This window comes from Caenorhabditis elegans, chromosome X (genome assembly GCF_000002985.6).
Source record: "Caenorhabditis elegans chromosome X".
Classification (NCBI taxonomy): domain Eukaryota; kingdom Metazoa; phylum Nematoda; class Chromadorea; order Rhabditida; family Rhabditidae; genus Caenorhabditis; species Caenorhabditis elegans.
The window spans coordinates 8,660,602-8,687,668 of NC_003284.9; the positions used below are offsets into that span (position 1 = coordinate 8,660,602).

The 27,067-nt window shown below is 34.2% G+C and overlaps 4 protein-coding genes and 2 non-coding genes across 8 annotated transcripts; 4 read left to right on the forward strand and 2 right to left on the reverse strand.

The window, feature by feature from the left end:
• Positions 1-17: 17 nt before the first annotated feature.
• rig-1 (neuRonal IGCAM) lies at positions 18-11,221 on the forward strand. 2 transcript variants are annotated; one of them, NM_001375088.2, is made up of 18 exons: positions 18-66; positions 677-768; positions 833-1,019; positions 1,074-1,245; positions 2,325-2,454; positions 2,501-2,640; positions 3,073-3,498; positions 3,686-3,856; positions 3,905-4,109; positions 4,161-4,497; positions 4,543-4,765; positions 4,811-4,948; positions 5,472-5,607; positions 8,690-8,863; positions 9,483-9,610; positions 9,723-10,010; positions 10,313-10,464; positions 10,586-11,221. In NM_001375088.2, exons 2-18 carry the CDS (start codon positions 693-695, stop codon positions 10,752-10,754), a joined length of 3,252 nt encoding a protein of 1,083 aa, NP_001362001.1. In that variant the 5' UTR covers positions 18-66; positions 677-692; the 3' UTR covers positions 10,755-11,221. The 2 variants fall into 2 exon arrangements, with proteins under 2 accessions (NP_001362001.1, NP_001379871.1); NM_001392813.1 differs by lacking the exons at positions 18-66; positions 677-768; positions 833-1,019; ... (8 more) ...; positions 4,811-4,948; positions 5,472-5,607 and having other exon boundaries at positions 10,586-11,150.
• Positions 6,771-6,791, reverse strand: 21ur-15592. The gene has a single exon (NR_071746.1).
• Positions 8,059-8,202, reverse strand: K09E2.6. Its single transcript, NR_071747.1, has one exon. It is a non-coding gene; the product is annotated as an Unclassified non-coding RNA K09E2.6 (non-coding RNA).
• Positions 11,222-12,458: 1,237 nt separating the features above from the next.
• Positions 12,459-21,062, forward strand: K09E2.2 (Casc1_N domain-containing protein; the record flags this gene model as incomplete). Of its 2 annotated transcripts, NM_077067.6 has the most annotated exons (14): positions 12,459-12,553; positions 17,546-17,610; positions 17,901-18,041; positions 18,503-18,728; positions 18,778-18,903; positions 18,946-19,078; positions 19,121-19,196; positions 19,239-19,332; positions 19,384-19,515; positions 19,560-19,730; positions 20,254-20,417; positions 20,468-20,635; positions 20,677-20,799; positions 20,841-21,062. In NM_077067.6, the coding sequence occupies 14 exons, from the start codon at positions 12,529-12,531 to the stop codon at positions 20,985-20,987; spliced, it is 1,791 nt and encodes a 596-aa protein (NP_509468.3). The 2 variants fall into 2 exon arrangements, with proteins under 2 accessions (NP_509468.3, NP_001355548.1); NM_001368525.3 differs by lacking the exon at positions 12,459-12,553 and having other exon boundaries at positions 17,551-17,610; positions 20,841-20,987.
• K09E2.3 (DUF1513 domain-containing protein) lies at positions 16,023-17,332 on the forward strand. Its single transcript, NM_001383617.2, has 6 exons — positions 16,023-16,123; positions 16,169-16,264; positions 16,343-16,439; positions 16,484-16,557; positions 16,607-16,725; positions 16,806-17,332. Exons 1-6 carry the CDS (start codon positions 16,073-16,075, stop codon positions 16,999-17,001), a joined length of 633 nt encoding a protein of 210 aa, NP_001370653.1. The 5' UTR covers positions 16,023-16,072; the 3' UTR covers positions 17,002-17,332.
• A 236-nt stretch (positions 21,063-21,298) lies between the features above and the next one.
• K09E2.1 (VWFA domain-containing protein) lies at positions 21,299-25,676 on the forward strand. The gene is made up of 14 exons (NM_001375089.3): positions 21,299-21,387; positions 21,616-21,763; positions 21,810-21,977; positions 22,190-22,278; positions 22,335-22,422; positions 22,556-22,631; positions 22,678-23,867; positions 24,085-24,193; positions 24,296-24,515; positions 24,567-24,649; positions 24,695-24,860; positions 24,917-25,013; positions 25,273-25,368; positions 25,431-25,676. Exons 1-14 carry the CDS (start codon positions 21,309-21,311, stop codon positions 25,543-25,545), a joined length of 2,724 nt encoding a protein of 907 aa, NP_001362000.1. The 5' UTR covers positions 21,299-21,308; the 3' UTR covers positions 25,546-25,676.
• Positions 25,677-27,067: the final 1,391 nt, after the last annotated feature.

A 27,067-nucleotide genomic window follows, 5' to 3' on the forward strand; every position in this document is an offset into this window, starting at 1 on the left:
GTTCCCGGTTGCCGAAAATCAAAACGTTCGGAAATTTCTGCAATCGCTGGTTGCCGCACAGCCTTGGTATGCATTTTTCAAATAGTCAAAAATCTGAATTAGTTGGATGCCACCCCACTCACTTTTTATCACTTTTTCCGCCAAAAAGTCCATAATAATTAGCGTTAAGTTTGACGGCTGGCAGGTGTGTAAGAAGAAATGGATATGGGAAAGAAACGAGAAATTGATCGTGATTATCGCTATCCTGCTAATCTGACTTTTCATATTCTTCTTTTCCCCATTTTGGAAAATAAGAAAATAAAAATTTTTGACTATCACTTATAACTTTTCCTATGTGGACTCATGAAAACTAAATCCTAAATTTCAATTCTTTTGGTCACTTAAAGAGGCTAACTGTCACTAACTGAGTTGACCTTGAGAGAATAAGAAAATAAGCGGTAGGGGCCCTTCCCTTTTCCCTCCGCTTCCCATAAAACATTAATAATAATGATACTGTGCCGAGACGAGAACTGTCAATACAATTACGCAATCGCTCCAGAAAATTATACACCTTCCTGACAACATCTGCTCGTTTCTCGACTCTACCTTTCCTGTGTCTCATTAACCGATTTTTTTCGCGTTTTTGGTTCCATGTGTTACTCTTACCATTTATAATAATCATCGCTTATTTTTTCAGAGGTCATGAAAAAACAATGAGGAATTCTACAATGATTGCGTTAATAGTAGCACTTTGTTTAATTAGAGGAGTAGTTAATGAATTAGAATCACGTAAGTTTTTTTCTTTTTTTGTATTCATGTAAAACGCCTTCAAAAACAAAAATAATTATTTCAGAACTGTTCGATCTTCCTTCGTTAAATGTAAATACCGATCAGTTGTACCTTCACAAAAAGAATGCTACAAACTTAACATGTGAACTTAGTGCAGGATACTCAGAAGCTCGCATGCAATCAGTTGTATGGCTGAAAGATCGAGAAATTATTTCCATTAATGATACAGATTATACATGGAAAGGTTTTATGTACGTTATATTAATTTTTACTTAACACTTATTTTTGCAAATGTTTTTTTTCAGATTAACCATACATGGAACTCGACCTCAAAATGAGGGAGAATATCAATGCCTAGCAGAAATTTCTCGGATTCGCTTGACAAATCGCCAGTTGATAACAACAACAATGATATCATCTCCATTGAAAATCCGGCGAGCGAGATTCACAAAATTTGATATAACATACCTGAATCACGTAAGACATTTCTATTTTTTGTCAAACAAACAATTCTTTGTGTCGGATTTGATAAGGTCTTTCCTATTCACATTCAGTAGTTGCTCAAAAGAGCAATGCAAATCAAAAAATGAGATTGATTGCACAAGTATGCATTGTTTCGCGTGACATTTGATGATCTGACAGGCGACATGCATGTCAGTGTGACATTTCGTAGTTTTTTATAAAAAACTTTTTTGTTGTTATTTGAAAACGATGAGCTAGTTGAACGTGGGGGTCAGAATTTACCACCAAATTGAGTGTATAGAAAACAAGAAGGTGATTTAAAAATAATAAAAATTAGATAAATAATTTTTCAAGACCACGATTAGCATTTGTAGCGAAATCTTGGAGGTGTATGACAATACACTTTTGATGCAATTAAGTTATCAAAACTGACCACCAAAGTTTAATATTAGTTTAATAATTATGAAATTCCGTAACAATTTTAACCTTTTCCGTCCGATCAACCAATATAAAAGAATATGTTCAATTAGGGTTACCGGAATTCGATAATATTTTAAAAAAGTGCTTTGTATTTAGCTTTTCGTTCACCAATCTTTAAATAATTTTCCCAATGAAACACATGTCCGAAATTTGATATCATGTTTTTATACTCGGGACTTGTTGATTGAGACATTCGCATACTGTCAAAAGAGATGCTAATCTCAAGACGACCATCTGTTCTCAGCGGTTTATGCGTTCGTTCTTCAGTGTATCTATGCTCAGTTGATATGCTCAAACATGGGCAGATCAAATGTAAATTAGTGAGCACTGGATTAGCGTACAGATGACACAATGAGGGATGTGCAAGAGTTGAAGTACATAAATATGGTAACAATGTACTAACAACAACATTAACTCAGGATATTGGGTGTATAATGCGGGAGGGGTTTATGGGTTGAGCATACGGCATAATTACTAATTGGTTCCTAGGTTCTCGAACATATGGTTAAGTGCCCGAAAACTATGTACATGTATATAATAGTTATGAATTCACAAGCTGGAAATATTTTGAGAATCTCAGAAAAAATAACTAAACACATTTCATATGATTCCAGGCTGCAATAACAGTTCGAGAAAATGAAGTTGCACGTCTTCCATGTGCTGGAATGCCCGACGTGATTCCATCACCAGCGTCCATTTGTTTTGCTCGACTGGAAAACGAAGAAGAGTGCCTTGGAGGGAGAAGTGAGATTTTTGTAAATATTATTCATGATTCAAAGGTTATATTCAGATGATACAAAGTATTTCATTACGGATAGTGGAATGCAGATTTCGTTAGTAAATCCGTCAGATGCAGGATTTTATCATTGTATTGTGAGAAATGAATATACAAATCAGACAAGGAAGAGTCCGAAACCTGTTCTGATTATTGTGAGTTTTTACTGAAATATAATATATTCCAAAATAGAAAATTAGTTGAAATGTGCACAAAACATTTACGAAATAAAAGTATAATTGTTGAACAACTTTGGCAGTTTAGCAGAGAGAAAATCCTTTTTTTTTTGATTTTTCAAATTGTGGCGATATTTTTTTACTAGCAATGTTGAAAATTCACAGAAGTTTTTCTGTTAGCAAAAAGATTATTGACAAAAAATTTCTTCAAATATCTCTAGTTAATATTTCGGTCTCACATTAACCTCGATATGGCACTAATTTTTAGGTAGCGTTTTAGGTTCAATAGGGCTTACTTGGTAAGAATTTCATAACTCGTATATTTTTCATTGTTAAATACAAGTCTTCAAATCACTATATTATCTTCGAACAACTTCACATGTAAAAGCTAATATATTTTTTAAATTTCAGGTCACTGAATCAAACAGCACCGAGAAAGCACCTACTGAAGTTATCAAGCCAGCATTGGTTTATCCGGCCAAAGAAACAACCATTGACAAACCAATCGAATTAGCAGTAGCTGAAGGTGATGACGTTGTCCTTGAATGTGTTATCAATATGGCGAAAATTGTTTGGATAAAACACAACGATACAACTCCAAATGTCACAATGGATGACAATACTTCGAGATTTCAACAAATTTGGGGAAACTTAAAGATTCGAAGTGTGGCATTAGGAGATTCTGGAATTTATACATGTCTTGGACTTCCGATTGTTGGTGGCGACGGTGTGATTGACAATAATACAACGAGACCTAGAGTTGATTATAACTTGGTTGTCTACTCACCATCCGGAGTGCGGTTGTCAATCACGCCACAATTTGATAAAAGATACTTGGTGAGTTTTGTTGATTTGAAGTTTATCAGTTATAACAGGAAAATTTGATTTGAACCATCTGAATAGTTTTCAGAATAGTCGCTGTATAAATATTAAATAGTCATGTTGAAAAATTATTTTCACATCATTAAGACAATTTTTTTATTTTAAAAAGTCCGAACTTCAAAGTTTTATTTACATTTTTTAGCTGGAGTGCTTGGCGACAAATCTACGATATGAAATCCCAACTGCATACATCAATGGAACTTCAATTGTTCATAACATTAACTCAATGGGTATACCAAGTAATACCAACTTTTACACAAATCCGATTAGAGTTCATCTTGAAGTGAAATCTTCTTTTACTGGAAGTATTCAGGTAACAATTAATTTAATTGAAACAATATTAATTATAATATAATTACAGTGTGTTTCTCGGCCTGCAATGGTGGAAGCTGAAATTTACGGTTTCGGATTAGAAAGAGGAAAATCAATGAACATGTTTGTTATGAACACTTTGAATTCAAACGATTTGATTATCAAAGGACCAAATAACATCACTGTGGTGGTTGGTCAGACTGCAGATTTCCAATGTTTGGTGCAAAGAGTAAAAGCAAGATCTTGGATGAAAAGTGAGAAATTTTTTACATTAGACAAATGAAGACCCGTTTTTTACTTTTCAGATAACCGCACACTTTCGTTGTTCACTTCAAGACGTACCATTGTCGGCTCAAACTCATTGAGAATCAGCAAAGTTGAACTGAGCGATGAAGGGATGTACACGTGCGTTGCTCAAAGTGAAAGTGGCCATACAAGTTACTCTTCGGCCTATTTGACAGTAATAGACAATTCTTCTACTGTTGCACCATTGGTTACGTCCACAGAACCTTTTATCGATAAGAAGAAAGACTTGAAAATTGATGTGGAGGACGTTCGAGGATTTGTGACAGGAACTGAAGTCAGAATTCAATGGTCGGTACTGGGAAAAATTGTTGCACTGACAAAAATTTCGAAGTTTTTGTAAGTTCTGCACTTTTTTGAAATTTATGAGGTTTTCAATCCCAGAATCGAAACCCAAAGGTTTGGAACATCAGAAGAAAATTGGATTGAAGCGGACACTGTTGATTCCCATGTTCGGGCAACTACCATAAAGTCGTTAATTCCTGATAACAAATATAAATTCCGCATTAAAATGATTCGTGATGACGGAAGCCATGTTTTGAGTCAATCGACGGATTGGATGAATGTTGAAACAACAACAGGAGATGTTCTCCCGCTAGCCCCAAAAGTAAGAGAGATCCATTGAGAAATCATTAAACTTCCGCAATTTCAGATCCTTTCCGTTCACCAACACTCGTCAGACTCTGCCAAAGTGTTCTTTTCACATAATGCGCCGATCGAAAACGCGGCCGCCAAAACATTTGTGATCGTTTACAACGAGGTGTCACCGGACCAGAATAAATCACAAGTGGTCAGTCGTTCTTTTATTTTTATCACCGTTTTGCAGCCGCTGAGGCTCGTTTTCCTCTATCCCATCTGCTTCTCAAATTTCTGGGAATTTTTTTTCTCGCAAACCTTTCAAACATGAGTGTACAGAAAAATCATTGCTCTGAGCGTTTTGGATTATTAGATAAAACTGGAATAGAACAATAGTTTAAAAAAAAGATAAAATTTCCAAATAAAACTTTTCAAAAAATTTTTGAAATTTTTTATATAAAGTCAATACACCACATTACTCCGTTTTCACCATTCATAATTTTGGAAATCGACATAAAACTTTCATCTACGGCTTTAGGGAATCAATATCAAAAATATTAATTGTTTTTTAAATTTAATTTTTCAAAGAGTTTCATGAAAATATTGAGTAAGTTTTGTTTAAATGTATCAACACAGAATTACCTCAACATAGAAGTAATTCAGGCTCTAAAGTGTCAGAAAAACATATGTTTTAAAATCGTTTTTTTTTTTTGGAAATACGAAAACATTAATTTCAGGTACAAGTGGACGGAACTCCAACTGAAGCAATTATAACCGGACTGGTGTTTGACACGCAGTACTCGATCCAAATGATTGCTGAAAATGCGGCTGGAAAAAGTTTGACAAGCGCCGAATATCTGTTCAACACAACTCGTAAGCATTTGACTTTTGCACTCACTTCCCTTGCTTTTTCCCTTGTTCTTGTTCTGCAAGACACATATTTTCCACTGCCACACTCACACACACGCACGACGAAAACTTCTGATTGTTACCAGATGTGTGGTGGGGGAGCCGGAGGAGGGTATAAACGAATGAGAACGGCTTTCAAAGTGAGCAACTCGAAGAGTTTGGTTCTAAATACTTTCTGCTCTGGAATTTTTCCTACAAAATGATAGATTCTTTCTAATTCGATACCGGTTTCGTAGGGCGGAAACATCAAAATTGATTGAATTTGCCATTAATGAATACTTTTGATTTTTTTTGGTCATGGTTTCGTTTGAAACAAAATTTTGATTTTTAAAATCTTTCACTTGTACTTAGGAAATTGATAAGTTTAGTTTTGTAGTAATCAAAGAATGTAAATTTTTTGTCTTCCGCTCGTTCCGATTAATAAAAAAAAGCGAAACGAGAAACATATCTTTTCGCGCCGCGAAAAATTGCACTTGCGTCATTTCGCGTTATGATATTATCAAATCGGAGCGTTCCTTGGTTTCTCGTTCCATTTTTTGTTTTATTTGAAGAAAAGCTAACCAATCATCTTAACATTTTTCCATCGCATTGGTTTTCTTTTTTGTAAATACGGATTCTAGAATGTCACAAGGAAAATGGAATTTGAAAATATTTGCTTCCATTGAGAGGTTTAAAATTTTCTCAGTATAGCTTTTTCTTCAAAATTTACGGCACGTTTTACCTACTGCATTTTTTCAATTTTGGCAGGAAGTCCCGTTTTGTGTGTGTAGATTCACGCTTTAGCAATAATTCTCAATGACTATGTAAAAAATTCAAGTGATCAGCAAGCTCACAAGGCCGTCAACAAGCTCAAATGTTAAACAAAACATATTTGAGGCATCCCTTTTTCCAAAACTTTCAAAACCACTTCCTCCAAAAGCTTTTGTTTGAAAACTGTATGATACTCTGCGGGCACCAATGTTTAGATATCAAATAACATCAAATAACATCAAACATACATCAAACGTATATTTTTAGCTAGCTTCTAGAACGTTGTTAATTCAAAAAAAATTTAGCTTCTCCCTTCGAAGATTTTCTCACACTTGCACTAGTTAAAGTTCTCAAATTTCTTTGCAAAAATTGATTTCATTTTTTGCGTCGACCTTTTCCCAAACTCACCAAAATTTTTTGAATTGAAACTATTATTTTGAAACATCGTTTGTCATGTTCCTCATAAAAAAAATCATCATGAAAACATCTTGTTCTCTACAACTATGTGGTGACTAAGAATGCGGGAAACTGTTATACTGTTTCATGTCTGCGTCCAACTATCTCTTCACCGTTTTCTTTCCGTTGTCCTCTTGGCTAGATGAAGGCAGGAAGGCCTAGTGTAATACGTATTACTCATCACTTTTTATCTCTGTATCCTCAAACTTTTTCAAACTCATTATTTTTCGAAGGTTTACATCTAAAAGTGAGTTTTTCAAATGTATAAATGTTTCATAACTATCATATTCTATTTTCTGCACTCTCTACGAACTCAACCCACAGATACTCAAAAAAAAGTGGTCCTAGAAAGTTTTTATGCATACATTATCGGGGGCCATTGAAAAAATGTTTATGCAAATGATGGCCGGGGCACCGGGTCGTCGACCGGATGTTGCACACCACCCTTCTTTCTTCCCACCTCTACCAGATGCGTTTCGTATAAAATAAACCATCAGTCACCACCCTGTGTCATCAACTCTTTTATGTCAATGTCAACAATAGCTTCACCGCTTTTTTGTTTCAAAAAGCGTACTTGCAAGAAGGTTGCATTTGAATAATCCAATTTTTTAATTTTTGGTTTTACTTTTTGAAGATTACGAGTATAGTAATTTATTTGTGACAATAACTTTACAAAATATTTTTGTCGTTTTGCGTGAAAAATCGCTCTACCGACACTCCTGAACTAAGGATTCATTACTATTCAATAGTCAAGGATTCATGCCTACATGCCGACATGCTTACCTAATGCCTGCCCACCAATGCCGAATATTGTGGTAACCTCCATTGTTTGATACTTCAATTCAGCAGAATACATGCTTTTAGGCCCGAGATGTAGGCCGTCTAGTAAATAGCCGTTTTCATGCCTATGTGTTTAGAAATATGAACTTGGAAGTTGAAATAAATTATACTTTCATGAATATGGTGCAAGGTTTTGTTTTTGGATACTAGGACTTTAATTATATTTTACAGAGCTACTGTTAAATTTGGCAGTGCTTGTGGATGAATTTAAAACGTATTAAATGTTTCAAAGTGTTCTGTTTACATACAACTATCATTTAAAAAACAGTTTTCAACAATACACGCTTTTCCAATAACAACATGAATTTTATTTTTCCATATATTATAAATAAAGATTAGGTCAAAAGTCTTCTGACATTTTCAATTAAAAGCTCTAAGCTCTTTTATTATCTCGTATCACATGCTCTCACATTTTGCACCATTGTCCGCAACATCGATTTCCGGTCATAGTCCTATCATTTTACATATTACGGGTGGCACAAGCTTGTGAGAACCCATTACTAATGTTACACTTGACGAGCATCATTACGCTCGTTGTCTTCTTCTTCACTCGCTATCATTGATCTATTTTCTTATTGTTCCATGCATGTTTCCATTCGTTTTAAGAGTTTTCCAGGGTATTTATTCCAAAGTGTATAAGGATTAATGATGAAACTATGGTAACAATTTTTTGAAACTTGTCAGACTGTGGTGGTCAGAAAGTGGATGTTCGTTTCCAAATCATTAGAAAATAGGGCAGTTCGACATCATCACATTGCTTCCGGATAATAATGATGTCCTTGTTTTTGTTTTAGTCTAGTGATCCGTAACTTTTGCTAAGGTCGAGAAATGTCATTGACTCTTTTCACACAGCTTAGCGCATTTATCACTGTGATCGATGACAACGCAGTGTATTAGAGTGTTCGGTCAGCAGCTAGAGTCACAATTTTTGTCACACCTGCTTCTGACTTTTCTACTATAAAAAAAAATAATAGTTCATATACATTTTAACAATTTTCAGAGAGCGGAATGCTGTCTTCGGTCCGAGTTTTTATCGGATCGCTCGAACCCCATCTGACATTCAAGAACATTGCACTCGGAGGAATTATCACATTTTTAGCATTGATTATATTGTTTGTCTGCTTCTTTGTGTTTTGTAATTTGAGATCAGGCGATAAACGGCAGAAAAGTCAAGGTGAGTTATTAATTCATTGTCTGAAAAAAGAAAACTCGCTAGTTTATTGAAGTTTAGTATTCCTATTTCGCCCATGAACGTTTGAAGTTTTCGAAATAATTCGAGTTTTTAAAAATTACTTGAAGGATCTGGGATTATCATTTAGATAGATTCAAAACGTTACTACAAAATCAATTTTCATAATAAGGTTACTCTATGTAGAAGTTGTAAGAAATGTTTTTTTTTGAACCTTTAGTTTCAACTGAAGTTTCCGAAAATATGCAAAATTAAGGTGTGATTACTTTTTAAAAATCCCGATCGCTGGGATCAAAAATTGATAATCATTCCCCGCGAAAAATTGAGCCCTTTTCTCTAAATTATTTAAACGCCATAAAATATTTCAAAATGTTTTAGTATTTTATATGAAAAGCACTTTGAAATATTTTTGAATCTATTAAACCAAAAAAACCATAAACCGTCATAATATCTTTAATTGAATTTTGTTTTTAATTTCAAGCTAATTTTTAAGTTAAATTTCAAATTTCAATTTCAAATTTAATTTTCTTTAAATTTTCATTTTTGAGTAATCCAAAATTTTCCGCAAGGTTTACTTTGCCTACAGCCAATTTATTTTTTACAGCAAATGGAAAGTTTTTGGACACCTCCTATCGAATTTTCAACGAACAAAAAGTGCATAAATCTCGCATGTTTGACGACAACGCCGAAATTTTGGAGGCCGACGTTGACGAATGCTCGCCTTTAAAAGTAGTGAGTCACATTTGTCATTTTGCCACGACTTTTTGCTATAGCATCCCGTCAGGTGTCCTCCACACAATTGAGGGGATGGATCGACAACAAAAAACCGATTAATTTATTGCAGAGACAAGTAGATGAGAGAAACTCGGGTGACTCGGATAAGTACGGATTCAACAATCACGATGAAAATGTGCCAAATTTGTACGGAAACTTGGACGATATTATAGACATGGAAGCAACAGCAGAGGTGCCAAATGATCCAACATATGTCTCTGCATCCAAGCTGACTGGAGATTACGGAGTTCACTCCACAGCTAGGTGCTATTCACCGGAAAGTCGGACCTCACATGAAATGTTGGTTTCCTATTCACAAAGTGCACCACATTCAAATGCCAACAGTTCATCTCCACAGGTAATTTTTGCCAGTTTAAATCTGTGGAATGTGTAATCACTAAAAATAAAGAAACACTAAAATATAAATTTCAAATTACACTAGCAGTCTAGATAGCTTGAAAACTGCCAAAATCTGTTAAACTAGTAATGAGATAAGATGTGGAAGATACAAACGTGGCTACTCTCAGGCTGCAATTTCTTCACTCGAATAGCATCAAAAAAAGCTAGCCTGTTTTAAAACTGTTGTCGACAAACTACGACACATGAAATTCATTTATTACGTCAGTAAATTATTTTCAATTCTAATGTAAAATATTTCAGATGAACGGCTCGATGCAACGCGTAAAAGCTTACAACTATCCTGATTCACTTCTCTACTCGCCAGCAGGAACGACTTCTTCAATTGCAGAAACTAATAGCAGCGGGAACGGAGCAACAAGAGCTCAGTGTGACTCTCCAAATAACGCACCAGCGTAAGTTTTTCGATTTGTGATTTTTTTGCGAGCGCAATGTATGTACCTATGAAAAAATTAAATATATATTTAAAACTGAAAACATTTTGCAAAAATAAATGTTTCAATACCCAAATTGCAGAAGTGACGAAAGTGATCAAGGAATCAGATGTGGTGGCTCGTCAAGAAATAGCCATATCTCTTCGACAGATGGGACAAAAATGATGACAATGGGAACTTTCAAGGGATCAACGCCTACAAGTTCATTTGTCAGTACATTCGACAGAAGACGCTCTGAAAATGTCGCCTAGATGTTTAATTATTTTTGCCTCCATCCCCCATCAATTTTCTATTCGGGTTCCTCAAGTCAATCCACGTGTTTCCAATCGAAATCCCGTTTTTCTTTGCACTTATCCCATATACTCGTTGAAGGAATAGCTTTAATTTTGAATATTCATAATTTCTCTTCAAGTTTTGTATTATGCACGGGTCTTCAACAATGTCCAATTGGAGATGTAGTTAATTGCAAATAATTATTTATCTGTTTCAATTTGCTATTATGCATGTTATATCTTAACCCGTAAAGATCTCTCTTGAGACCACCAGCCACTTATTTTCAGTTCATTGCCGATTCTTGTTTAATTTAGAATGTTGCTATGCACAATGTTATTTTTGCTTGTACTTGACAATGAATCATTTTTCGAAAAATAAGTTAACCAACTGTTAGCCAATATACTCACAGTTTTTCTACAGTATTCTTTCAATAAATTACTTAAAGGAGGAGTAATAGTTCTGGGTATTTATAATGTATAGGCCCAACATGTGCTCAAATGAACGAATTTCGTAACAAAACTTATATGTTATCAACTATGGTCTTTCATTTGACAATAGTCACAAAATTTTTTGGCCGTCCGAAGTGCCCTAACTCGGAGCCATTTTTTTCAGGCATTTTTCAGATCTTCTTTTCAGGTTTCAAATGAGGTTTGTGTGCGGATTTTGCTTAGTTTAGTACACAATGTAAGAAAACAAAAAAAGTTTGGAAAAAAATCCGTCCAAAACAATTTTTTTGTCGGTCGTCAAAAAAATTTTTTTTCGAAAATTCTCCATTTTTTATACAAAAATGATGTAACCATGTGCAAACTATTTTTACACATACAAAACATTTGAGTATGAAATTTGGATCTCGAGAAATACTCCAAAAACTCGAAAATTTTTCGAAAAAGCTGTGTTTTCTGTTATTGTTTTAGTGTGACGCAATAAATTGAAATGTTTTGTATGTGTATGAATAGTTTGCACATGGTTACATCATTTTTGTATAAAAAATCGAGAATTTTCGAAAAAAAAAATTTTTGAAGATTTTTTGATGACCGACAAAAAAAATTTTTTTGGACGGATTTTTTTCCAAACTTTTTTTGTTTTCTTACATTGTGTACTAAACTAAGAAAAATCCGCACACAAACCTCAATTGTAACCTGAAAAGAAGCGAGATCTGAAAAATGCCTGAAAAAAATGGCTCCGAGTTAGGGCACTTCGGACGGCCAAAAAATTTTGTGACTATTGTCAAATGAAAGATCATAATTTGTAACATAAATTCTCAAAGTTTCATAAAAATCGATACACAGCGAACAAAGTTATGATTTTTGACCCGGAACTTATTTGGAGACCTAATAGTTATTATATGGTGCATCGAAATTAAATTGTGTTATAAAATTTAAAAACAGACAAAGTCTATGTATTATTATATCTGCAAGTAATGGTCATTTTATAGTCATTGTCAAAAACATCCAGTGCTTTATTGATTTTTTTATAGACAACCGGGATCTGAGCATTATGTAACTTTTTTATTCATGGTTGACTTTTGTGGTTTACAACCGTTCTTCAACCCTATTGTAGTTTACAAAAAACGTTTATTTCCTGATCAAAGTACTTGTGTTAATTGTGAGCAGCTGACGCTTTTCGATCAATAGGTGATGCAAAATGCGTTCGAAATAATAGTTTCATTTTTTTTTTCTGACATTCATTTCATACTACATAGAATATTTCAGTTTGATTCCGTGTCTTCCCGGAAGTTGAAACATTCTTATAATGTGGAAAACTTTTGAAAACCGTGGTAAGTTATTTGTTCAGTGTTCAAATAGATTTTTGGTGTTGTTGACGATGATCTTAGTAATTTATTACAGTGTTCTGTTTACGAAAATCACACATTAAAATTCCAATTTATGCTCTTGTTTTTGACCCATTTGTGTGTAAACATTTGTGTACTATCTAAATTGGTCTATTCTCGACGGCAGATGGAAAAACCGCGCAACGGTTCCTTGTGCGAGGTCACTAGTCTTCCTGCAATAGACACCCGCAATTGTACTCTCATTTGTTCAGAGTGTATTATCATTGTCTATTAACTAATTTCCCTCTGATTTGTGTATTTTTTTTCAAAGATGAGGTGTGTACGGTGTATTTGATCTCATGGTAAAATCTGACTTATTTTTTCAATGTAATTCCTTTTTTTTCAACTTTTATTATAAGTCGAAAGTGGTTATATATTTATCTAACATGTAATAATTTTAAAACCATACTCACTAACAATTTCTATCATCATGTCGCAAGCTACACTTCTGCAAAACCTGATGGTTTATCGTCACTGAAGTGAATACAAAAGTTCAAATCTTTATCATTTTTATTAGGTTTGCCCTAACCATAATATTTCATCAGAGACCCGACATATATTGCAGCAGATAGTGCGTAAAAATATATCTTATCCTCAATGATAAAGCAAAGACAATGCCTTCATCTACACTAAGCAACGTAAAACTTCTTTAAAACCCCCGTATCATATTACTGCTGATTTTATGACTCATACCGTTTTTATAACAGTTTGAAGAAATCTACAAAAAGTTGGTGATTTTATTCACTATAGGCCCCGCCCATGTTAAAGCTGTTCTGTTGCGTTTTTTGCATCAACCTTATATTTATTTTCCTGGTAGTTCTTAGATGTACGAAAGCACTAGTACTTTAAAAGAGGACTTACGGGGTTCTTTGCTTATTCAGTTTTAAAAATAAAATTTTTATTGCATATTTTGGTAAATTGTATCACATTATTCCGTCGATATAAAATTTTGTTAGTTTTGGTCATCTTTCCTGTTTAAATGTACCTTAATCAACAAAATATTGTAAGTTAAACTACCAAACTTGGCAACAAAAGATGCCAATCAGAGTTTATTTATGTTCACTGCGGCACGGGAAAGTAACCAAAACTAGAAACTTAGCTAAAATTAGCCCTGCTCGAAATTTTGAACAGCCGAAAACACTTTGTGAAATTTTCGAGAATTTGTATTATGAAATACATATGTTAATTTGAGCACAAAATCATTAGTCGGCGGCACTGAAAGTTTGAGCAAGCAATATTTTCAAATATTTTGCTACAAAACTTTTTCACAAAACTATCTCTAGTTAGGCAAAGTAAAAATGATTGAAAAAGTCGCAATGTAGTCATTTTGTAAACTCTACACATTGCAGACTCCTTTTGTTTATTTTTCAACCTATTGACTAAACTAAATGCACGCTCCCATCCACCCATGTGATAGATGAACTCTTGTCATTTCAAATTTTTTATTTCGAATTAAAACCGTATCACGTGACTAGTATGGCTGAGAGGGAAACCCTTTAGAAACGGTTTCACATTCTACCTGCCACCTATCGACTATCAACCGGCAACAACAATCACACGAGACAATTCGAAAATGTGCGAGGGAGTCAGGTGGGAGTTGAATTTTGGGAAGGAGTGGGGGGAACGTGTCGGTTTCATTTACTCCTCCACCAAACAGTCGATCATCATCAGTTGATCACTATTTGTCCAAAGTCAATAGAAATTAGTGTGGATTGTGAAAAAAGACGTTTGAAAATGACCTCCCATTCGATGCGTTTTCTTTAATATTCTTTCTTGGCACTCATGTTGGAAAATTTTTAAATTAAAAACACCCGATTATTGTCGAACCACGCTAAAAGTACAGAATCGGAAATTGAAATACTTTAGTGCTTAATTTCTTGATTTTTTGATGTTTTTTCTGCAATTACAAAGTGACGTCTATTTATGTCCTAATGTCAATTTTTAACAAATTCAAAATTAGTTCGTAAATTGAATGAATTCGAAATGTCTCTATTAGAATTCTTGCAGCAAAACAATCATTTTCAATTGTTGTCTTCAATAAAATGCAATTAAACCATAGAGCATTTTCCCGGCCGTAGGCGTTGTGCACTTTGCTGCTACCTGTATTTCAATATATTTCTTCTTTTTTATCAAATGAAAAAGACAACAATTTGTTTTCTTTTCAAAATTCCTTTTGTTGGTTGCTTCTATCTTGCAACTATCGCAGCATGCACAGTCACTCCGTCTGAGAATTTCCAAAAATTTCCCTGTTCAAACGATATTTATTTTTATTTGTAATGGTTGATCTAAAAATAAATGTTGAAATTCATACTTAGCTTATATGAAGTGAAAATTGATTCAGTTAAGATATGTATGTGTAAAACTTTATTATTTCTTTGAGAGTTGTTTTTATGTTGTTAGTGGCGTCAAATCAGAAGTAACGGTTCTGGGTATTTCAAATTTATTGACCCCAAAAACGTCGAAGCGGTCAGAAATAAGATTTTATTCAATTAAACTCTTTTATTGCATATTTTAGTCGTTTATCTCACATTATTTTGTTCAATAAAATACATTTAATACCAATATCTAACTAAAAGTTACTATATTTGGCAACTTATAGGCTTCAAATGTACCATAATTGATAAAATAACCTGAGATAAAATTCCAAAATAACCTCGCACTGCCGCAACACGGAAAATCGTACAAGTTTGAAAAGTTTAGCAAAATTAGGTCATTTTTTTGAAGTTTTGAACTGCCATAAAACATTTTTGAGACATTTTTGAGATGTGTGATTTCAAATATGGTTCTCCATATTTTTCCATATTTTGAGTCTTAAAAAAAAACCAAAACCGATACTCCTCCTTCTTAAAAGTTCATCCATCCCAAATCAGTAGGAAATTTCTTAAGAAAGGTATTCCCTGAACACATTGTAGTCTATGCACCTTGTGACAAGTTATTTTTCCCCTTATCAATATGAACAATTGTCTCGGAATAAAACTCTGTTCGTTATCATTTACAGTTTCAACGCTAAAACTTTTTGTGTGACAAACCAAAGTCATAAGGGGATACCCTGCACTATACGTTGCACGAGAACCATCTTTTTTTCATTTCTTTTTTTACAATCCATCCTCCTCCACCAAGGCCGTTTTCTTCGTTTTTCCATCACAGTTGCAAAGCGTCTTCCCCCGGCGTCGTCTCCCAACCGTCTTTTTATGAGTCTATGTGTTGCGGTCTCTCAACTTCTTATCAATCCCCCTCAGTTCCCAATAGATAGTGTTCCCAGATCCGTTTAATGAAAGGGAATTTAGTGATTCCTGAGACTATTTCTTCGTCGTTGTATGTGTAGTGTAGGACTCAGTTGATCAAGTTCAATTTGTTTCGTTTCTCATTTCCGACCGCTTGCCACTTTTTTTTTGAAATTTTAGTTTTCTTTCAGATTTTTCTATTTCTCTTTTTGTTTTTCTAACACTCAATCAACACAACGTCATGCCAGCCGAAACTGCATTCCACGTTCCTTCAGATTTCACACAAGAACCTGTAAGCTTTTACGTGATTACGGTCATTCACAATAACCATTTTCAGGTACAATTCGTTGCTCTCGAGGACACCGGAGCCATTCTCACACATAGTCGAAAAGGGCTCGTTGCAATTGGTGAAAAGAAAACCGAGATTTCAGTGGTTAGTGACTAGTGGAAATGAAATGGAAAAAAAGTATTTCGATTTTAGTTAAATTTTTCTCTCAAAAAGTTATTCCAGGTTGACTTCGTCGGCTCCGCAGATGTTGGAGTTCTGGAGAACACCTTCACTATGCAGTGGCAAAATATTGGAAACACTACTCAAGTACACTTCACGGGTTTGTTTCTCATTTTTTCCCAATTTGAATATTTTCATTTGTAGGAACCGGTGGATCATTGTCCGGAGAGGGTAATCCTGGTGTTCTTCTTATCGACGGCGAGGTTATCAAAGTTAATGTAAGATACTTGAACTCGGAGTACATTTTACAAAAAATTTCATTTTCAGCTTCTTCAAAAGAGAACAGATGGATCTTTCTATTTGGAGGCCAACGAGGACTTCCTGATGATTGTTGCCAAATCGAAAGCTGACGGATCTCCTGATGCTGAGACTCTTCAAGCTTCACAGTGAGTAATACGTAAAAAGTTTGGTAATTTATGTACCAACAAATGTTACACATTCAAGTTCATAATTTGATTTTTCGCAGATTCCCAGCAAGCGGAGCCAAGCTTCCAATCGGCTACTGGCACTCGGTCCCATTCCCAATTCCAGGGGCTGGAAAACTCAACCTGGTTGAATTGGTAGCTAAAACCGACAAAAATGCAGTGATCAACGTCCCAGAGCACACCGGAACACCACTCCGAATCCCAATCAAAACGGTGCTGGACGAGGATTCCGACTAACTCTACTATCCTTTTTTATTCCTCCCTTTCATCAAAGTATTGACGTGTTCTGAAAATTATATGGTACTTAATTTCGAGGATTTCGAGTTTGAATTTCACCGTCTAACTTCCGTGTAGTAGTTGCATGTTTCCTAGTTACAATGCCCAGTAGTGTTTTATCGTATGTTGAGTTTTGGAAATCAAACTTCACAGTATTCCAACCTGGTATATGTTTCTTCTTCATAATCTTATATGAGCTCATTCCTTCTCCCACCCACTCTTCCATAAGCGTTGCCAATTCATACATAATTCTGTGAGTTTTGAAAGGTGTTGCAAATAAATGTTGACTGAGAAGGATATTCACTTCATTGAACCCACTAAAGAAAAATGTGATTCAGGGAACAGAAACAGAAACTACAAAAAGTAATCGAGTGGAAGAAACAAAAAGTGAATGACTGAAAAAGTGAAGTTTTAATAGCTCTGTCTCGTGTTTATTACTAGTGTTTTGTGTTGTATTCTTGTGATCTTTGCCTCATGAACCGACAGTTTCATTGGTATGATTCAGAAAAAATGGAAGGATTGGTCGAGACGATGAAACAACTAAAAGTGAAATTTGAGAATGAACAACAGGTAATTAATTCAATTTTTATTAGAAAAACACACTTTACAACTATGTATAACTATAATACATCATTGCCAATTTTATACGGAAACGAAGACAACGTAATTTGTTTATAATTATATTCGAAAATATACAACCAAAAAAATTGCATAATTAATTTATTTTTCGTTTTTTTTTAATTTCTAAAAGTTTCACATTGTTTTGATGATTCACCATCACAAATATCACCAAAAACCATTCCTCCTAATTGGAGAACACTTTTTTTTACAATTTTATGTGAAACACTTTGATCTTTGAGTGGAATCGTTACGTCGAAGGCGACATTCTCTACGATGTGACTGATGAGAAGAGTGCAAATACAGTTCACAGCTATGTACTCGACCCGGAAAATAACTTGTCGTTAGAAGATACTCACAAGTATTTCGACTATATAATGAAAGTAAGTGGGTAAAAAATTATTTAAGTTACTTTACTGGATTATATTATATTTCAGTGAGTTTCCAGAGTATCTAACAGTTTTATTAAATAAAAGATTAAAAAAACTGAACAGTTGAAAGTGAAAAGAAATAACACTATATGTATCTGGAAAGAAGTTTTTGCAATCGTACAATCATTTGCAAATTTTTTTTTGACGAATCAAAAATCTAATTTATAAATTGTTCATTCCAAAAATAGTACAATGCAAAAAAATCAGATCCCAATAGTAGAATTAACTTCAAATCAATGCCTTCATTTTTTGAAATGAATTGTTTTGCTATTGTGTAAAAATGCGAATATTTTTTGTGGAGTATTTGAACCAAAAATTTCGAAGTGATTTCTAAAGAAAATTATTCAAATCTTTAATTTTTTTTAGTTTCGAGCATTCCCATTAAGTTTTCTTAACTTTGTTTTCTTTCATAGGCTTTGACCAACTCATCTGTGGATAGTATTGACAAAACAGATTCAAAATGGTTGCAACTGGTTGCTCAAAACATGAATATATTTCAAGACGTGAAATCAAAACTTTTGAAACGATGGACTTGGTTAGTATTCGAACAATGTGGGATTGAAAGCAATAAAAACGAAATCATATTCCAGTTGGAGAGTTTAACGCTTTCATTCTGGAGGGCGTCGTCTGAAAGAAAAGGTTTAAATTTTACGCTGTTTCTGTAAAAAAGTAAGATTAATATTTTAAGGAAAAATAATATTTTTCCCTGGAATCCATATAGAAATCGTTCCGTTTCTTCAATCTATTCGAGTGGTACAACACTTTGAACAACACACAACAGAACTTCACAATGTCATGAAAAAATATCCTCTTGGTAGGTGAAACAAATTTGATTTTTATCATTAAGTTTATTCAGAATTTCTTTATCAATACGTGGAACCTGAAGAAGATCCCGAGCCTTATGATGAGTTAGTTCCGGACATATTTGTAGAAAATAAGCTAGTTACTAAGAAAAAGTTGAGAAAAAAAGTCGTGAAGAAAGGATTGACGTAAGTGATTTCAGAATTTATAGAAGTTTTTTCAAATTTCAGAAATACAATTGAACTAGCACTAAAAAGTGGAGAAAAGAGAAAAAAGAAGCAAGCTCATTTATCTCAGCGAACTTTGGTAAGAATGAAATTTTCAACACTATACATTTTTAAATTTAAGCTTAGTAGATCACCGTCGTTGAAACGTGGAGAGCATATTCGTTTCAATCTTTACTCCGACGTCACTCCGATTTGGAAAAAGTCTGCAACGAAAGGTGATGGGGTTTGAACAGTTATGTATGTTGAAAAAGGGAATACTCTTTTAGAAAGATCAACGGATGGAACAGAACACAAAATAGATTTTGGTACAGAAGCGTTTCTTGGTCCAGTCTACCTAATTTCGTCATTTGAAAGTTCGAAGAAAACTCAAAAATATGGCTCTTGGACTTTGACGATAGGTTCATGGTTGAAGCTAATTTCAAGCCAAAAATTACAATTTCAGACGTGAAACTGGACGAGAGAAAGCTTAGCGGTGAAAGCCTATTAGTTTCGCTCAAGGTGCCTGTGGAAGAAGTATTTCTCGGCTCAAATGAGCCAGTTGTAGCATTTCGAGATGAAACATCAACTGACTGGAAAAAAGGAGTGTTCACAACCCATACGCAATTTGATCAGAGTTGGTTGTTTTGTTGCATTCTTATAAGATATGAGTTTCAGAATGTGAAAATATATTTGTTATTTAAGAAATATGATAAAACTGACTGAACTAAGCGAATGTTAGATGATTTCAAAAAACTGAAAATTATTGTAAACTTTTCTCTTATCCCCTTTAAATTCCTCTGCAATTTGGACAGCCAAAATGTCAAAAAAATCTGAAAAATTACGTGTTCTTTTATTTGAAGGGTTGCGAATGTTTTGCGATAAAATAGAGATAGTTTCAGCTTTAACATATAACAATTTAGATATTTTTCTATCACTTACAGAGGATTTGAAATTTTTTCAATTTTTTTTTAGCAAATTCATAGTGAAAATTGTGACAATTTGATAGTTTTGTCAAATTGTCAACTTATCAAAACATTGGAACGCCTTCCACCTTTCCCCTACACATTACTAATTATGTCCCAGTAGGAAGTTCTAATTGGAAAACAAATACTTTTAAAAAATTATAGTTTTTCTTCTGAATTTGTTGAGTTTTTCAGATACTTTTATTGTTACCACCCGCTTATCGAAAATGGGATATGTTTCACTCTTCCAACACAACGACTTTCATTATCCTTACAAATCGTGGAAGATTCTTTTCGAACAAGACAAAATTTCATTGAGATTGCACACGAATGTTGTTGAATTAGCATTTGTCATTGAGGTGTCGATAGAAGATTTCAGTGTTACTAGATTATCCTTGTTGTTTTTAAGGGAAATTACTTCTATTTGGACACACTGACTGGAGATGAATTCAGCAAGTTGAGAAACTTGCATCAGAAAAAAATGTCGTTGTCGGAACTGATTATGAAATTTGAAAAACATGGAGTACATATTGTCCCCAATGATGACATAATTAACAAGCATAGAGATACAAAAAAGGTGGAATAAATTTTTAAAATTGAACAACACTCATTATTCAGGATTTGGATCTTGAAATTTTCACTTACCGCCTTATTTGCCTCAACCAAATAAACTGCGAATCGTGTCGTATGAATAGCACAGTTTCCATGGAAACTGTTGTTCTCACTGTCAACGGAGCCCCGGTATATTTTAAGTTGTACAAAAAAATATTTTTTTTTTTCAGAGAAATATCACAACGAAATCTGCTGGAAAATATGTCGTGAATTTTGGAGAAGCTGGGAAAAAACAAAGAATCCATGAGAATTATGTAACACCAGCAACGCTGTTTCAATTTTTAATGGTCACACGGCCACTGATTGTTACAAAATAGTTGTTTCTTTAAAAATTTTCTACATCTAAATTCAAATATGTAACATTTTCTGAATGCCATAAATCCCTATTCATTCTCAACAGTTTCGCAACTTAATTCAACAATGCCTAATGGATCCAGCTTCTGTTTCATATGTTATCTGAAATCTGGCAAAAGAGATAAACAACCGAAAGCGTGAATGAACCAGTCGAGAAACGCCACCGAAAGTTGTTCGATACAGATCTGCAACAAAAAAGGCGCGCGCCATTTCATATAGTTTGGTTAATTTACATCAAGCGACTCATTAGACTCATTATTCACATTTTGTTTCTACCAGCTGACATGCTTTTCCGGGTTTTTTCGTTTTGTGTATTTGCCAGCTTTTGGCGATTTGTTGTAACTATCGATTTACAGAAAGAAGGTAATAAGAATAAACTAAGCATTCGACAATACTTTATAATAATTTATGTTTTCCTTTTGAATCACACAAGCATTATCATTACTTATTTATTTATTTATTGAGAAGAAAAAAATCAATAAATATAATCAGACTCATCCCGCTTTCTTAACTGTTTTGATTTTGGTGGTCATGTAGGCGTTTGATAACGTAGCGTAGGATAACACTTCTTATAAATTTCTCTTAATTCAGGGATCTGCCCACCCGTTCTTGATATAATAATACTTTTTGATACCTCTGGTGGAAATGATACAGTATTTGAGCAGCAAAAGAATTGGACTATAAAAATAGTAAGAGATCTCCCGATTCACGAAGATGCGGTCAGAGTAGGCTTGGTTCAGTGAGTTTCATCAGTTGTATAATACTAGAAAAACAATGGTGTTCAGATATTCTGAAAGTGCGAAAACTGAATTCAATCTGTCAAAATATTCTGAAAGAAATGATATTATTGCACATATGGAAACATTGACGTTCATGCAAGTAGAAGACACCAGGACAGGTGTAGCGTTGAATAAAGCCGATGAGGAGATTTTTGATTTTAATGGAGGGGCAAGGTAGGTATTCTTTTTGGTATTCATGTATTGAAACCCCACCTGTTTTTGTGGTCATTTAAATTTTCTTTGTTTCGGTAATGGTTTTTGCAAAATTAAAAAAGTAACCCTCAATTTTTTGAATACAATACACACGCACCTTTTTTCCATTAGGTTTTTTCCTTTATATTTTACATTTGTACTTGGAACGCTTTTACCAATGTATCAAATTTCAGACTTAAAGCGACAAGACTCATAATCATTTTCACTGATGGATTATCAATGGACAAACCGTCTAAAGCTGCAAAAGCACTCAGAAGGAAAGGTATAATTAATGTTGTGTTCAGAATTAAGAAAGTTTAATTTGAAAATATGCTTCAGGTGTCAAAATTTACACGATCAGTGTGAATAGTATTGGTTTCATACCGGAAATGCTTGGCATAGTTGGTGATGCTGATAATGTGTTTGGGTAAGTTAATTGGGCGGTGAGAATGGTTGGTAAAAACGGTTTTGATTAAAATGTCGCCTGTATATAACACCGTATTATCGTATTCACCTGGAAGATTTCTGACACAAACGTTTTTACTATTCATTTTATTAAGGCCAAACGACGAAGAAAGAATAGAAGAACGTCTCCTTGGTGAAGTTGAGCATTCGAGGTCATGTGATGTTCAGCCAGTGAGTTAATCACACATTTCTATAAACTGAAAATCTGATTTTCCAGAAACGAAATGAAAAAACTACAAGTTCTTTTGGCCTAAAAGTCACTCAGTTTGGAGCCACATCCTTTATTGCAACGGAAATTTCAGAGAAAATCACGACCTCTACTCAAGATCCACCAACTTTACTAACATCCGCAATAACACCAACCTTAAACACCGAATCAGGTTTTCTTTCCTCACCTTCTTCTCCAATTTCTTCGTTGAGCTCCTGGAACGCAGTTTTAACATTACCAGATTCCGAAGAAAATGATTCGGATAACAGTGTCGAAGATATAGGACGCAAGGAGCCATCATCTACAAACCCTGCTGAAAACATTACTGCTTCTTCTTTACCAACATCAATTTTGAAAGAACCTGTGCAATTGTTTACTGTGGAAACCTTAGTAACTGAGCAGAATGAAGTACAAAATTTGACAAACCTTAAAACTTCTCTTGCTGAGGACTCGAATTCTAATACATCAGAGACTCATAACAAAAATGAAACTTCTGAACGACTCGTTAAGGAGTCATTTGTTTCTGAGGGAACCTCAACCACACCAAGTTCTACAACATTCAAAGCTCCTCCTGAGTCGGAAATCACCGAGATAACTGTTTCCAATGAAATCAACGAAGCATCGACTACATCATCGCCTACTCCCGCAGCTACCACGATTTGCATAAGCCCTCCAACAACTACTCAAACTTCCTCCTCAGCGTCAAGTTCACCTCACAGCTCAACAAAATCGTTCTTGGCGAAACTTGGAGTGAAACATGAAAAAGAAAAAGATTCAATTAGCAAGTTTTTGGGAAGAGACGTTTCAAACTCTAATTCGGTTAAAGAGGTCGAAGAGATAAATGAAAATGAGTTTGGAAACAGTTCATTTGGAGAGAGTGATGGAAAAACAACGCCACTAGAAACATCAAGCTCTTCGAGCACCTCGCAAAGACTTACAACCACAACAAAGTCATCAACCACTTCACCATTTGCGACACGATTTGTCTTCTCAACAAGAGTAACATTCCGCCCAGTTTCCTCTACAGTTGTGAGTACAAAATCCTCAACTACTTCATCAACCACAACGAAACCTACAACATTATCTACAACAACAACAACACAGGTTCCAAGCACAACGACTTCAGTGACCGTACCAAGCACACAAAAGGCGACACCATCACCAAGCAGAACTACCAAAAAAAGTACAACCACAACCAGGTGAGTTGAAGATGAACACGCGGTTTACATTTTTTACGAACACTCTTCTTCCAACACACCAAACATTATTTAAAAAAAACTTAGTGTACATTTTAATACAATTTTTGCACAAATAAGGTTAAGATTCAGGCTGACTGCAACTGCCTACTACCCTACTATTTACTTTTAAAAAGTTACACGCATTTAGTATTACATGAATAATTCAAATTGTTTTCAGCACTACTGCAACACCACGTCAGGCTACTCCAACTCGAAACCCGTTGCCACTTCTTCAAACCATGTCTGCAATAACTGCGTTCCCTACACTATTGAGCATGGAGAAAGCGGTAAGTTACAATGTCCTTATGCATAAGTTCGTATGTTTTCTTTTTCATATTTTTCTATTTGCTTTTATTCCGAGAAAATACTAACTTATTTTTCCATTCTAGGTGACACTCCCCATCAACAACGCACTCGGCGTAAGCAAACCAATAAAGAAGAAGATTCGTCGGATAATAAAGCGACGAAGGAACATCCTGCCTTTTAGTTTGGCGAGAAAAGTTACTAACAAGGTTTTAGAAGTAAGACGTGTGCCAACACCAACCACTCCTCCAATCAGAAGTACATTGAGACCAATTATTATTGAGGAGAAAGAAGAGGAAACTCTCAGTTAGTGAACTTAGTGTGCAATTAACAAAAAGTCAAAGCACAAAATTTCAGGTTCTGCAGTTCAATGCCCAATGGACATTCTTTTTGTGGTTGACAGCTCTGGATCCATTACTCATACATATGACACACAAAAGGTTCAAACTCAAAAATAGCAATGTAGACAAAATATAATGTTCCAGGATTATCTAACCCAATTAATAAAGAAAGTAGAGCCAAGTCGGAGCCATCGCGTTGGTCTCATTCAATTCGCCGGTCCTCACATCCAAAAGATGGAATGGTCATTTGACACACATTCAAAGAACTCGCAGCTTTTGTCTGCAATTAGAAGTGTTCGGCATTTGACAGGTGTAGTTTTGCATTTTCAATCAGGTGGTTTAACTTTGCGTGTTTTATTGGTTTAGGGACAACCTACATTGGAGCTGCGTTAGAGTTGTCGCTGATTCTGTTGGATTCGAGAAGAAAACATACTGAGACAACTGTCATTCTAATAAGTGATGGGTAAGATACAATTAAAAGAGGAGTAGAGTCTATTTTGTTTTGTTGTTTTATGAACTCAAATATATAAGTATCCAAAGTACCCAGATTTTAAAAAACCAAAAAAAAACCACTCATCTTTTGAATATTTTTCAAATACTATGTGCACAGTTTATTCAAATTTTTGAAATTGATTTTCTCAAGAACACATTTTTAAAAAATCGCTTTTTTCTATGAAACAATTATGAAGATGTATACTGCATTCTCTTAAGTTTTCTTTTAGGTTCTCCCAAGATGATTCTACCCAACAAGCCAAATTACTCAGGCAGCTACCCAATGTTAAGATGTACGCAATTTCGCTCAACAAATTGACTAACACGTGAGTTGACCTCTTCCTCAACTTCCGCATTTTCTTTTAACTCGTACAAGAGTGAATTTCAGAAAATACTTGACGGATATTGTTGGAGATCGAAAAAATTTGTTCATCAATAACGAGAGCACATGGTTCGAGGAGTTCTTCACAAAAAAGCTCAGATGTATCCCAACGACTAGATAGATGTGCACTATAATATTATTGTTTTATTAATAATGTCAAAAGATTAAGTATGGATTTGTAAGTAGGTGTTTTGATGTTGTTGTACACTTTAATAAAAACGGCAACTTTGAATAAATTTTTCTTCCGGGTAATCAGTTTGATCGTTGATTTTTTAAATTTTTGTGACATTTTTATTTAACCCTGCCGTCTCTCAAAACTCACCCAAACAGAATTATTAGTGTAAAGATGTGATGCAAAATACATTGTGCTTCAAAAAGTGGCAATCATAATTTACTATTTTAAACAAAAAGGAAAACTGAAAGAATTTTTTTGATCGACGATTTCCAAAAAATTGGTGAAAACTCAATTATTACCATTTTTTGACTAGTTTTTATTACGATATTTGGTCATTTTAGTATCAGAAAAAAAACTTCAAAAAACCACTTAGCTCCCTTTTAAGTACAAATAATAGTTATAATAAAAACAAATAATAAAACGTTTTGTTGTATCAAAGTAAATTTGTGTGGATCTCGTGCACTCGTGAAAGTTAAATTTATGAAATGAATTTGAAAACCCAATTTTTTTTCTATTCGTTTAAGTTTGTTTTCAAATTAAGCTTTTAAACCTGATAGAAGTTTGTTTCTGAAATCGCTTGACTCTAGTGCTCATTAGAAAATAGTTTGCGCAATGATGCAAATGACACTTTTCTGCTTTTCCCATCTATATTTGTCTCGCGTCGTTGTTGTTTGAAAAACGAACATCTTCCAATTACAAAATTTATAATTCATGTTTTTCTTTCTCATTTTCAATTTGCAGAGGGGAGGAAAAGTGAAAAAGAAAGCATATTTGACCGGGCTCGTCGTTCCCATACTTGTTTTTCAATAAGCCTCTAAGAGAGTTCCTTATTCAGTATTCGAATAAAGTAGGAATATTTGATATCTTCTTTTTTCCTTAATAATTATCCAAGATTCTTGTTATTTGTTTTTATCTTTTATTAAAAATGTGGAAAATTGATTTCCTTAATTTTCATGTATACTTTGAAAAAATGTCTTGGGTTAGGGATTTTTCTGGAAAAATAAAGCGAAATTTAAAAATGGATTTCGTCGGAAAGTTAATACACAGCTTGGATCACTTTCATTTTAGGAAGCTTTCAGAAAAGTGAGATGCAAAAATTAGTTCAAGTTTAGAAGTCAAACAACGCATTTTTAATGCAAAGTTTTATTTTTTGTGATGCAATACCCTCAGTACTTGCCCATTTATTTTATTAGTCATAAAGGAGTATGTCAAATCATTACGCATAATTATATTTTGCACTTTTTATGACAAGTTCAACAGTTTTCTTGTAAAACTACACGCATTAAACTATCTTCTGGACTTTATTCTCCAGCAGGTGATTTCAGAACAATATTAAAAACTCATACCTTCGGTTGAAGTTATTTCCTGTCGTTTTCTCTTCTATTTCTTGTATCCGTTACACCAGTTTGCTTCCTTTTATAAGATATTATGTGAAATGTTTCCTACGATTATAGAGCAATTTCCATCT